The 13,233-nt window shown below is 47.5% G+C and overlaps 5 protein-coding genes across 5 annotated transcripts; 3 read left to right on the forward strand and 2 right to left on the reverse strand.

The window, feature by feature from the left end:
* Nucleotides 1-858: 858 nt before the first annotated feature.
* On the forward strand, nucleotides 859-4,435 carry N7516_006793 (WD repeat protein; the record flags this gene model as incomplete). The annotated part of the gene is made up of 8 exons (XM_057219513.1): nucleotides 859-895; nucleotides 955-1,033; nucleotides 1,174-2,404; nucleotides 2,461-2,677; nucleotides 2,761-3,710; nucleotides 3,767-3,855; nucleotides 3,926-4,121; nucleotides 4,181-4,435. The coding sequence occupies 8 exons, from the start codon at nucleotides 859-861 to the stop codon at nucleotides 4,433-4,435; spliced, it is 3,054 nt and encodes a 1,017-aa protein (XP_057073604.1).
* Nucleotides 4,436-5,140: 705 nt separating this feature from the next.
* On the reverse strand, nucleotides 5,141-5,851 carry N7516_006794 (uncharacterized protein; the record flags this gene model as incomplete). The annotated part of the gene is made up of 1 exon (XM_057219514.1): nucleotides 5,141-5,851. One exon carries the CDS (start codon nucleotides 5,849-5,851, stop codon nucleotides 5,141-5,143), a length of 711 nt encoding a protein of 236 aa, XP_057073605.1.
* An 846-nt stretch (nucleotides 5,852-6,697) lies between these two features.
* Nucleotides 6,698-6,970, reverse strand: N7516_006795 (uncharacterized protein; the record flags this gene model as incomplete). Its single annotated transcript, XM_057219515.1, has 1 exon — nucleotides 6,698-6,970. One exon carries the CDS (start codon nucleotides 6,968-6,970, stop codon nucleotides 6,698-6,700), a length of 273 nt encoding a protein of 90 aa, XP_057073606.1.
* Nucleotides 6,971-8,576: 1,606 nt separating this feature from the next.
* N7516_006796 (tetratricopeptide repeat protein) lies at nucleotides 8,577-10,271 on the forward strand (the record flags this gene model as incomplete). The annotated part of the gene is made up of 1 exon (XM_057219516.1): nucleotides 8,577-10,271. The coding sequence occupies one exon, from the start codon at nucleotides 8,577-8,579 to the stop codon at nucleotides 10,269-10,271; it is 1,695 nt and encodes a 564-aa protein (XP_057073607.1).
* A 720-nt stretch (nucleotides 10,272-10,991) lies between these two features.
* N7516_006797 (uncharacterized protein) lies at nucleotides 10,992-13,036 on the forward strand (the record flags this gene model as incomplete). The annotated part of the gene is made up of 5 exons (XM_057219517.1): nucleotides 10,992-11,016; nucleotides 11,069-11,276; nucleotides 11,332-11,902; nucleotides 12,163-12,407; nucleotides 12,457-13,036. The coding sequence occupies 5 exons, from the start codon at nucleotides 10,992-10,994 to the stop codon at nucleotides 13,034-13,036; spliced, it is 1,629 nt and encodes a 542-aa protein (XP_057073608.1).
* Between the last annotated feature and the right edge of the window lie 197 nt (nucleotides 13,037-13,233).

Here is a 13,233-nt window from a genome sequence, read left to right on the forward strand (position 1 = left end):
CATGGCAACTTCCATATCAGAGCTTGCCTTCTTAGCAAACCCAGTCTCATCGCATATACAATCACAGATATCCAGAGCCGTACAGCTTCAGAGCGTGAGACGCTCTTCGAAAAGATGCGAACTGCAGCCTTCCCAGAGCCCCAAACCGAGCCTATCCTATCTTGGCGATGCAGCCAAGCTGCTCTATCAGGGGTTCGACATGAGCTTAAGGTCCCCTTCCATATGTAACCTTAGAACGAGCGGAGCATCTGACTGTGGAACGCAGCGCAAATCTGTTGGGTCTCAAATCTCCCTCACTATCAAGCCATTCGGCATGGGTAGTTCACCACCCTCTTGATGGAGTTAAAGGATTGTTTCAATCAGAAATAGAAAACTTGTGGATCTGTATTGTGTGTCTTAAGGGTGTACATATGTCTTAGTTATAGATGTAGCGAAATAGCCAGGAATAACCGAGAAGCATTCCAGAAAGGGAAACGGAGAGGTTCCCGGACTATTAAATAAACAGACAAAGATTTCGCGTAATTGTTACAAGTATTACTTCTAATTCAACATGTTATATATGTTATTAACATAATAAGTAGTTATAAACAGTCAAACAACCCAACAGCCAAACAGCCAAACAGCCACTGACAGCCCCTGGCGTCTCCAACTTTAGAGAACTTCCCCTCATTTAAGTATTTCCCCTTCGCTTCTTTGTTTTCCCTTGACCTTTTGACTTCTTTTCTGTTTTTGATTGACGCGAATGGTCCTGTGACGTTTACCTTCCCCACCAAAATTGAACGTGCGATCGGCCTCGAGGGCAGATAAGCTCCGCATTCGCATCTCCGCAATTGGTTTCATTCCTTCAACGCTGCGTGTATGGCACGAAAACTGAGCCACCAGAGGGTCGCCTATGGTAAGTTGCATCCAGTATGTCTCCTCTCAGGTCACTGACTGTGTCTATCACTCTACTAGTCCTCCCTCTGCCTGATGCCCCCGGTGGGCACCGGTTGGGGATCAATGGCCTGACTGTCGATCGCCAAAACTCCATCCTGTAAGTATCTCTCCCCCGTTATGCCAGGATACAGGATCTAGATCTGACACGGTTGCCACGTTTGCGACCTTGATCTCCCGGAAACCAGACTCCCTTACACGTGGGTTGCACGGAAACTAATATGACGTCCCCTCTCCCAGATACTCCGCGGGCCGCGACGGCGTGATTTGTTCCTGGGATCTCGACTTTCCTCTTCCTTCCTCGTCTGCCTCGAAAGACGCATCGTCTCCTAATCAAAAGCCTAGCCCGACCGGCTTCAAAACCCAGGTTCAAGCCCATAGTCATTGGATCAACGACATAGTCTTGGCACAGGACAATTCCGCGCTCGTTTCCGCCTCGTCCGACACGACCGTGCGACTCTGGCGCCCACATTCCGAGTCCACTGATGTGCCGGAGCGCATTGGAAAACATACGGATTATGTGAAGGCCTTGGCGAGCCCCAGTAGCCACGCCACTTGGGTTGCCTCGGGCGGTCTCGATCAAAAAGTTTACCTTTGGGATTTGAATGGCGGTGGAGAGGTATTGAACATCAATGCTGGTGGAGAGGATTCCACGGATAAAGGATCTGTCTATGCACTGGGTGCCGTCTCGTCGGTGCTCGCTAGCGGTGGCCCTGAAAATGTCGTCCGAGTATGGGATACTAGGTCCGGGAAGCCAGTGACCAAGTTCGTGGGTCATACGGACAATATTCGTGATATTATGATCAACCAGTCTGGCGATACAATCATGACGGGTTCGTCTGACCAGACAATTAAGATCTGGTCTCTCACGGCTGGTCGATGTATGAATACCCTGACCATGCACAATGATAGCGTGTGGTCTCTCTACTCGGACCACCCTGATCTCTCCGTCTTCTATTCAAGTGACCGATCTGGCTTGGTGGCTAAGACCGACATGCGAGGGTCTGCTGACCCTGACCAGGGCCTTTCCGTCGCCGCGCTACAAGAGCACGAGGGCGTTGTCAAAGTTGTCGCGGCGGGAGACTACATCTGGACAGCTACTCCCAAGTCTAGCATCCACCGCTGGCGAGATGTTGATACTACAGTTGGAATCGAGCCGCCGCCCGACCCAGCCCCTACCATAGACTCTGCTACAGTGCCTGCAACCCCTTCAGAGAAGGGACCCAAGAAGATTCCATCTAATGCTGTTTTACAGTTATCAGCGACATCAATCATCGGTGGTTCAGCTCCTACGCTGAATTCCTCGGAGCCTAACTTGGAGACAATTGGCTTGACGATCCCAGTTCATCAACAGCCCGAGGAAACCATTGAAGGTCAACACGGCTTGATCAAGTGCTTGATGTTGAATGATCGGAGGCGTACACTTACCCAGGATTCGGCAGGAGAAGTTGTTCTCTGGGACTTGCTGAAGGTGATTTGCTCACATTTCAGTTGACAAGTATAAGACATCGACTGACATGAACCTAGTGTATTCCCATCCAAAGCTTCGGCAAACGTCATATGGATGATGTTGAATCAGAGGTAAACACTGTTGATAGCATTGGACACTGGTGTGCCATCGACGTGCGTACTGGCAGGTTGTCAGTCATCTTGGAACCCAATCGCTGCTTCGACGCAGAAGTTTATGCCGACGAGACCGATCTACCGGCATCTAACCTCTATCAGTTTAGGGATGACCAAAGAAGTGTGTTTCCTTTTCCTTGGATTATTTCTTTTATTCTGCTGTCAAGCTTCGCATGTATTATTTGTCATACTAACAACATGCAGTCAATCTCGGCAAATGGATTTTGCGTTGGCTGTTTGCTCCTGTAGTGGACGAGGAAATCCGACGAGATAACGAATACCGCCAGGCTGCTATTGCGCGAGCAGAGGAAAATGCTCGACTGAATCCGCTGAGTACATCGGTGCCTGGCGATGATATCCCTCGCAGCGTTGGTATACCTATATCGAATCCTAATCGGAGAGCGAGTCTGCGTCCGAACTCAGACTTCACCGCTAGCCCGAACGTCGGCTTTGGCATCAACTCTGGTACACCATCGTCAAACTATTTGAGCACTTCCACGCAGAGCAATTCTCCGTTCCCAGGGTTTGAACCAGACACACCTGACGCCTCAGTGCCCACAAATTCCCATATCGATGGCGGACCATCATCCTTCTCATCAAGTGACTACTTCTCGAAAAGGCCTCTAGCAGCCCTACAAACAGAGACCGACAAGTCTCTTCTGTCTCCGTCAGATGCAGCCTCAAACCCAGGGGTTCCTCAATCCCCCGCGGAACCCGATAAGGAAGAGCGGAAGAAGTCGCTATTTGGAAAGAAGTTCCAAATGAATTTCCCCAAGAAGTTAGGTCGCAATTCCACGGACACGAAGCCTCAGATATTGGAAGAAAAGGCCGAGGAGTCGGAGATCTCCTCCATCAAGGAAGAGAAGGTGTATGAGCCCAACCTCTGTGGCGTGGTTGATCGCATTCATGATGATTATGAAGAATTCCTAGCTACAAATCAAGATCGGGAGTTGGAGACTGCTCTTTTTCCTTGTACTGAGGATGAAACCCCGCGACTGGATATTCCATCTCGGACTGCGGTCTTCATCCAGGAAGAGACCGGCGATACTGCCGTGGCCTCGGATCTCTACAGAGGTAGCGTGGGCCGCATTGGCGAAGATCTCGAAAGGCTCAATAAATCCATTCCTCATTGGCTTGGTGAGCTTCTTCTGAAGGTAAGTCTAATTTCGACTGATATTTTCCTTTCCCTCTTACTGATGATTGGTCCTAGAATCAAATTCCTTTCAAAGAGCAGGTCAAGATCGCCTTTGTGTTGAAGCCCTTCGATGAGACCGTGCCGCCAGTCGTCAAGCCCGAACCGTATGTTTCCGATCTTCTGTACCCTGGAATCTTGTGTTGTTGATGAAACTAATGTCGGTTATTCATCCAGACCGGCTCCTAACGGTGCCCCTCCGGGTAATCCGAACACTAATAATAATGGCTCTCGTCTCAATGCCAATCGTATGCTCCGAGCGAAGAAGATTCTTGCTTATGTCGCAGAGCGCATTGACCCTGCAAACCCGGACGAACCAGCGGAATCCGTTATGCCACCAGAGGAGTACCTCGAGCTATATTGCCAGAAGATGGTAAGGATTTCTCTCATTTTACACAGTTAGCCATACTAATCGCGATCGTTTCCCACTAGCTCTGTTCACCAAACATGACTCTGGCAACTATTCGCACGCACCTCTGGCGCACTTCGGGAGACATGGTTCTCCATTACAAGACAAACGGCAAGAAGGAGATTCACCCGCCGCGGTCTCTCCTGGGAATTGATGAGAACCATGTCATTGTGGAGGAAGCCCATATTTCGAACGGGGATAGCAGTGCAAATGCACCTCCCGGGAGTATCCATTCCGTGACTAACTCGGCCTCTGTCGCAGGCTCTGCTGTCACCTAATGATTCACACCAGCCTCTGGGACCTTCTCGTCTTTTTCCTTTTCTTCGAACGGCACATTTGATATTCAGCCTACGCCAATGCTACATGCATGGATCTCTAGTACATATGGGCGAGATATTTTTGATTTTGATTTTTTTTTTTTTTTTTTTTTGATGTCTATGGCATCTACTATTTCTCTTCTTATGGATGTTAGCGCATCTCGCTTACTTGGCTATTGCTTTGGGCCTTGCCTTTTGCCTCGCAGCTTGCAACTTGCATTCTCGTGTATTATGTTGACGGTAACACCGGCAACGTTGGCAAATAATCGAATTTATGGATCCTCAAGACCTATTCTGTTGTAAATTCCGTTCATGACCACTGACTAGCTACACTAATCAGGAGAAACCGGCGTACTAACTATCTGCCCATTTCCCTCATGCATCTTGCTTCTATAAAATGAGCTTCAGTTCTTCGCTTCGGTTAGATATGATGGCCCCGAGGACTCGGAAAAGGGTAATACTAGTTGTATTGCTTGACTATACAAAACATGGATAACGATAATCATGACTCTGGCCTGGAACAACCCTCACCCTGTGCCTCATCTAACAAGCACACTCTCCACCTGAGAATCCTCCAAGCCCTCACTCAAACAACCATTTCCAACTCCATTCCCATTCCCCTCCTCCCCTCCCCCAGCCCCAACTACCCCACACTCAATAACCCATCTAGGTACATCCAGAAGCACGGTTACTAAGACAAACATCACCGCCCTGATCCCCAGTCCCATATCCCTCACAAGAAGCACTCCTCTTCTGCTCAGCCTGCACCTCCTGATTACAAGCCGTCCAAGTAGTCGAGAAGAACCCAGCCCGCACATTATAAGTCGACCAACTAACACAACAGCTCGAACCACCCTGCTGTTCACAATGACTGCGCGGCGCACGTCCAATCTGCTGATCAAACGTACAAGTCGTACCAGAGATACAAGAGAACACAGAGCCGCACACACTCCACAGCACAGCATGCGCAGCACTAGTCCTGAAGCTCGACCGTTTCTCAATGCCCTTGTTGGCGACAGTCACGTTCCCAGAAACGTGCGCAAGCAAGGACTCCACGTCGCCTGCCATGTCGGGGTCGTTCTCGTCGTATTTCTTCGCGTACGCGGCTTCGGTCAGCATACGCGCTTTTTCTTCCTCGCTGCTCGCGGAGTGCGGGTCCAGACTTGAAAGCCAGGCCTCTGTTGTGGTGGAATAGCCCACGAAGCGGACGTCGACGTCAAAGGCGCTGAGGTCGGCTTTTGAGTCTGGGAAGTAGTCTGCTGCTACGTGGTTGACGATGAAGCTTGTTGGCGGGGTTGAGGTTGGGGGCAGTGCTGAGCCCGTGGTTAGCTGGGAAAGACCCAGTATCAGGCTGGTGATGATGGTGGTTGAGAGCATCTCGTCTTGGAAAGAATAAGTGCTTGGTTTGATCTTGAAGATGATTGCTTTGTCTGTTCTGGTTGGGAGCCCTCTTTCCTCCGTTCTTCCTCGGGGTTCTTATAGTTTTGGCTTCTGCTCATGCGGTCTCATGTAGTCAGTGAGACATGTACCTGGTCGAGGATACTGCGGTCGCCAAAGAGGTGATGTCCATGTAGGTGATGTCTTTTGCTCAAAATTGGGCATGCATGAGGTTACATCCACACATGTTGGAGACGCATGGCTCTGTTATGGCTTAGCGTTCTCGTATCCCATGCAGATGAGACGGTTTCCTTCGTGGGATTGGACTATTTGACACGCACTAGTTGAGAGGCGTTGAGCATGGCAGTGTTCCCCTCACATGTGGTGTGCGGATAAACCGAATCTGAAGAATAGCGCTGAATGTGGCTTGTAGATCGAATAAGCTTACGGCCTGTTGGTACATTGACAGCAGGTTTAAGGAATGGGAGCAAGGCGATGAAGGAGGTTCTTGACTGTGTAAAGCAAAGCTTGCTCTACTGTATTTTCCTATTTCTAATTAAAATAAAATAGGAAGAATCATAATATAGCATTGTCAAAGCAAGTAAAAGCATGAAGCATGAGATAGAGATCTAGGTCTCCTACATGATGTGTACGGCAAGTTCGGCTATTGGTATTCAACTCGTTCTTAAATGAGCTTAGCCTAGAAGAAGGCAGAAACAAGCTAAGCCAAGCATCCATTACAGTAACCAAAACTCAGAATAGATTGCTTAGCCTAGGGCTGACACATGGTGACCAACGAACCCATGTTTCTCCCCTTGTCGTATTTGGCGTTTTTCTCCTCGTGACTCAATTCCCCTTCTTCGGGGTTGGAATCGAGGGCCCCGCAAGGGTCTCTGTAACATCGGTACTCCCGCACGAGCGACATCGCAGTTGAGGTTTGGCATTCTTGGAATTAAACAACGATGAGTAGCGGGTTATCAGAAAAATAAAAGCCGGAATAGAGAAAATCCAGACGGAGGCTAACACGAGGAAGGTCTGGAAGGGAGCTGCTTCGAGTCGTTCACCGATGAGGGTACCGCAGTGCACTAGGAATGTCTCAAGTGAAGCTGGCGGTGCCATGTTGGATGTTGGGTGTTTGGGATGTAGCTTGGTGCTTGGAAGATATGAATGTCTACTCCGTAGTTGGGGGCGAAGAAGAGAGAAGAGGAAGGTGGAGGATCTTGGGAGAGTACGTATACGGAGTACTCGGGCTATAGCAAACAAAGACTCTCAAGCGTCTGCCTAGAGTCCAACGAGCTTGGACTGTCTCGGATCTGCAGTATGTCTTTATTAGGAATATCTATTATGATTATGCAGACATGTCACATTTTGCTTATTTTTTTTTATATCTCACCCGCAGATCAATGGTGATGGCAACTGATGGCACTGATGGGGATGGGTAAAGTACAACTTGACTCTCATTGGCTTAAAAGAATAGGGTTGATCATTTTAATACTTCTTTGTAGTACAACATACGGAGTACTCTGCGTTATTAAGGCTTTAATAGGAGATAGTCAGCTACCTAGGTACCTTCCTAGATAGGTAATATAGGCAATTTGCTTTTTCTGGTGTAGTCAGCCTCGTCTCCGATCTACATTGGGGCTATATAACTAGTATAACTAATATATTCCAAAAAGGGTTAGTTTATACTCAGCTGTGTGGCATGTCCTACGAAATTGGGATAACGCATCTTCTTCACATTGATTTATTGGCATTATGGAATATGTGTGATATTGATATTCCATTTCCTATTTTCATCTGTCATTGGATGACTCCAGGGCTGCTTACAGGGTGCTGACTAACTTTTTGCCATCGCCTGTGGGCATCCATGGTGTCAATGGGTTAAAGATGTGTATGATTCTAAGTAAAACTTTAGTCTAGCAGGATTGTAGATGCCCCTTTTTGTTACGATATATATATATATATATATATGATATACTATTATATATGATAATATTATATAGGAGGTCCGTTCGTACAATTGTGTATCCTTACCTAGCGTGTCTAACCTTGTATTGAGGCCTTGGCTAGATATCCCTGCAAATATAGGCAAAGTGAGAAGTTTCGCGAACACTAGATGGTTTCAAAAGAGAGAAAAAGAAGTTCGAGTCTTAAAATTAAGGAGACGAACCTCCTATTTTGGGGACAACATGTGATGAGCTCAAAATGGATTTTGTATATAAAAAGAGATGTGTGGGCTGATCCGACGGGGAAAATAGGGACTGGGATGTTTTGAGGCTGAACTACAACCCCTGTTTCGCCTCTAGTTTTATCTATAGTTTTGCTCTACTTCTTCTTCTTCTTTTTTTTTTTTTTCCCCATCATGAGATCTAAAGAACTAAAGAATGAAAATAAAATAAAATAAAATCAGATATTGTGTAAGAGGTGCAGGTCTACTGAACAATCGTACAATCTAGTACAACCTAATCGGCATTTACATACCAACTGGGGTCCAATAATTATGCAGTATATACAGTATAGTCCACAATAGTTCACTAGTTCACTAGTTCCCCAAGTTCAAAATATATCCTGTCAACATAAAATATCAAATAAAATGGAGTCTTGAAAAGTCCGAAGCCGTTGGGTACAAGTAGCGGGAACCCCGCCTAAACCCGCAACTCATTCTTCTTCACCTTCCCGACATCATACGGTTGGCAACCCCATATATATCCCCCCCTCCCAAAAAATGACAAAAGCATCAACCGAGGCCTATCCATATAATCTGGGCTCGTACGGGAAGGTCATTAAAACCACGAGCCCTGAAGCCCAAATATGGTTCGATCGTGGTCTTGTCTGGGCATATTCTTTCAACCATAAGGAATCCATCGTCTGTTTCAAACAGGCACTTGTGCATGATCCATTATGTGTGATGGCCTACTGGGGGTTGGCCTATTCTCTCGGTCCCAACTACAACCAGCCTTGGGATTTTCTCGGTAACGATTTGGCAGCCGTGGTTGAAAACACATATCGAGCTGCAACCAAAGCTCGCTTTCTCTCTAAAAGAAATGGTTCCCCACTGGAACAGGCCCTCTCTAAGGCGATCTCCGCCCGCTATCAAAGTGATAAACCGGCTAGCATGGATCAATATGCTATTCAAAATATTGCGTATGCCGATGCAATGAAAGAGGCGTATGAAAATTTTAGTGATGATTTGGACGTGGTTACTCTGTACGCTGATTCCATGATCAGCCTCACACCCTGGAAGTTGTGGGATCAGGTAACCGGTGCACCAAATCCAGGTACTCGTACCATGGAAGCAAAGAGGGTGCTAGAGGCAGCTCTCCAACATAAAGATGCCTCTAAACACCCCGGTCTCCTGCACATGTACATTCATCTTATTGAGATGTCGCCCTTCCCAGAACTAGGTCTCCGACCGGCAGACTACCTCCGGGATCTCGTCCCAGATGCCGGTCATATCACTCATATGCCCTCCCATCTGGACGTGCTGGTTGGGGACTATCGAAATGCTGTCCGCGCAAACCAGCGTGCCGCTATTGCAGATGAGAAATACCTCGCGCTGAAAGGCCCCTTTAATTTCTACTCAGTCTACCGCATGCACACCTACCACTCACTCATCTACGCAGCCATGTTCGCGGGCCAGAAACAGGCCGCATTCGAAGCTGTGGACCGCATGGAGGCGACATTGCCAAAAGAACTGCTCTCGGCCCTGGCGGATTACATCGAAGTCTTCATGTCTGTACGCGCACACATCATGATACGCTTCGGCATGTGGGATGAACTTATTGCGATTGCCATCCCTTCAGATCCAGAGCTTTACTGCATGACGATAGCGGTTCTGCACTACGCCAAGGGCGTGGCATATGCAGCATCAGGGAACGTGCCGGATGCAGAGCGTCAGCGAGAGCTGTACCGAGCAGCCCGGGCTCAAGTCCCGGATACGCGCTTGGACTGGCCCAACAAGTGCATGGATATTCTGGGGGTGGCGTCGGAAATGTTGGATGGAGAGATCGAGTACCGTCGTGGGAACTACACGGAGGCTTTTGAGCATCTACGTCGCTCGATTGAATTGGATGATGGGCTGGGTTACAGTGAACCCTGGAGCTGGATGCAACCTACCCGTCATGCATACGCTGCTCTTTTGCTAGAGCAGGGCCATATCGAGGATGCAGCGGCTGTCTACCAGGCTGATCTGGGCCTTGATAGCACTCTTATCCGTGCGCGTCAGCATCCGAATAATGTATGGGCTTTGCAGGGCTACCATGAATGTTTGATACGCCTTGGTCGACATGATGAGGCGCGCATTATTGGACCACAGTTGGCGATAGCGGTGGCTGTGGCTGATGTGCCTGTAACATCTTCTTGCTTTTGTCGTCTGGATACCTTTGAAGCACCCAATGTTGGCAAGAGCTGTTGCAAATAAAATTGATACATGTACATTGTTTTTCTAACTCATATTACCAATTCATCATTAATGCACTATGTATTCTTAAGATTCTATATACAACATAGGTCTTCATAGTAAAACATTCCAAGATTGGCCAATCACCGATAGCGGGTGTCCTCTACCAATGACGACCTCGGAAGTTGACTCGGTGTTTGATCCAAAGATCAAACGCCGAGCCAAATGTAACTTCTTCTTCTCCTTGGACAAACTATACCTTCAGCGACCTATTGATTCTTCTCAAGCAATAGAAGCAACGATTAAGTTAAAGTACGTAGATCTTATCACCGCCCTCATTCAATCAGGTCATAGTTATCACGTGCCCTGGTGACGTCCCTACGCAGATATAATCATTTGCTAACTGCATCTTCCAAACAATTAGACGATGCCTCGTGTTATGAAACCGCCTGTGAAAGCTGCGTGTCTGACATGGTCTGTTACATACCTTGTCTGCCACTCATTCTTACCCTGAGCTTATATTTTGTAGTCGAACATCGAAAACACGTTGTGACGGCCAGCATCCCTGTGGCAATGTATGCCAAATCACTCATTCTGGATCTCATTGGCTAATTTATTGATTAGTGCTCTGACAGAAAAAGAGAATGCAGTTATCAACCCAGTCGCCGGGGTGGTCCTCGCAGAGGAGCCCAGTATGAGAGACAACGACAACCAACTGCAGGCAACTCACTGCCATCTTCAATGTCAGATGTCGCCAATGAAATTGGTAACTCAACTTCCTATATCATAAGCCATCATAGTATTTAACCAACGGCCAGAACCATTCCTTGACAACATGATCGGCCTGGCATCACCATATGCTGGAATCCACAATCTCGATCTCTCCCCGGATTCTCTGTCAATTGTGGATGGAGCCCAGCAGATCTGGGGTCAACTCACCCCGCATGATGATAGTTCCTTTGACACAGTCCCTATGCACGATAGGGGGTCATCGGCAGTACGCGCCTATCAATCCGAAGAGGAAATGTTGGTGTAAAAGAGACATTATTCAGGCACGACCGACTGCTAATCGGACACACAGTGCCAATGCCTATTATATTTATATCCATCCATATTTACCTTTGTTGCCGCCTCCAGTGGCACCGCAGCACGAAGATCGCCCTACCGTGATCAGGCCATTTAACGAAGATTCTCAAGCAAAAAAGTCCCGCATGCCTTATTGGCCGACGTCATCTCTGACTCTTGCCTTGTCCGCAATGCTAGTCCTTATACCCATCACTGAAGACACTTTTCCGATGGCTGAAACGAGCCTTGCGCTTAGGCGGTCGTACGCGCAGCTATTTGCCCAGGCGGCGCTGACTGCTGTGGAAACCGAGACTGACGATTTGCCGGCTGCTTTGATCACTAATGTGTTTGAAGCAGAATCATGTCGAATACGAAATGGTTTGCATCCGCAGGTTCCAAATCAGCTTCATCCGGTGCTGGCTCTTGTGGTCCTCGGTATCTATGAGTATTGCCAGCGTGGTAATATATCTAGAATGCGGGCTCGAGGTAACCAGGCTATCACAACTGCTATGGATATCTCCCTTCATAGACTTGATACGACGACGACAGATTATTCTGAGGCACAGAGACGAACTTGGTGGATGACAGTTAGTGAGAGAGACATTTTATTCTTAGAGTTGCTGCTCACTAGTCCTATAGATTTGGGTCTCATATCTATCGTCGAACCTCCACCTTTCTGTAAGAGAACATATGAACACTCCCCTGGCCGATTTTGACTAATTGATACCAGCCACCAATTGTTTATATGAATGATCCACGAATAACTACCCCTTATCCCAAATTTGGTGTGTCTCTGGAGGTAGGTTATTCAACTCCTTTCCTTGAATCCTCTACTGACTGTTACAAGCCATGGCCCATAATGATGAAAACACAAGAAGCTCTTTTTGAGTCTCACAAAATCGTCCAAAACATCGAACGCATGGATGAGACGGCCGTTCTCTCCGACTTCGGCACTCGAATACGCAAGCTAGATTCGAATCTTGTATCTTTAATAGGTGAAGCAGACCGCCATCTTCTGACAACTTTTGATGAAGAGCCAGAGGCATCCGTAGCTCAAACCATGTGGATGATCAGCCGCATGTTCATCCATGCGTGAGTGATTCATCTTCAGCCTCAATATATATCTTATTGACCTTTCTAGTTCTCGCACTCGACTGCACCGTTTCCGGGCATTCATGGACATCCCCCTTTTTCTCGACAAATACTGTGATCTCGCAGCAATCAACAGCGTGGATTTCCCGCCCCAAACGTCTCCTTCTAAGTGGGTGACAGACTGCGAGATTTCATTCCCGTTCACCGAGCAAGAATCCTCGATTATCTGTCTCAAGTCTTCGCTCGTTGTGACGACAATATATCGCAATTTGCCGTATCCGAATCTACTTGGGTCAGCACCTTCTTCTAGGTCCACAGCATATCCGAAAACTATTCCTTACTTTGCTTGCTCCGGTATACAAAGCTGCTACGCTCTTCTTATGTTACTACATCGACTGCGTGCATCCATGGCGACGGATCGACTTGCAGATTGTTACCACCTGCTTAATAACCCTACTCCTGCGTCGGAGATTGCTGATGCTGAGAGATTGACGGAGGAGCTGCGACATGGAGTGGAAATTATTGGCAGAGATCTGAAATCTGATGTGATTTTTGAGGGTGTTGGGGGTATGGGGCGGGAAATCGAGGGCGCTTACCTGGCTGCTTTTCCTAATTGTTTTGAGATCTAGAAATATATAAATCACGAAGTTGGAGCAATGTATATCATCCCGCGAGCTACATATGGAACTCAGCAACAACCACTTACACTAATGTCAACATCAGAGCACTAACGTATTTCCTCTCAAATATCCCAAAAATGACTGCTAATTATTCAAAATAATCATCGATAGAATCTTTGGGGACGTATTTGTGTGAAAGCCATCTG

The sequence above is a fragment of the Penicillium verrucosum genome, assembly GCF_028828655.1.
Source record: "Penicillium verrucosum strain IBT 35672 chromosome Unknown utg000002l_segment0_segment0, whole genome shotgun sequence".
Taxonomy (NCBI): domain Eukaryota; kingdom Fungi; phylum Ascomycota; class Eurotiomycetes; order Eurotiales; family Aspergillaceae; genus Penicillium; species Penicillium verrucosum.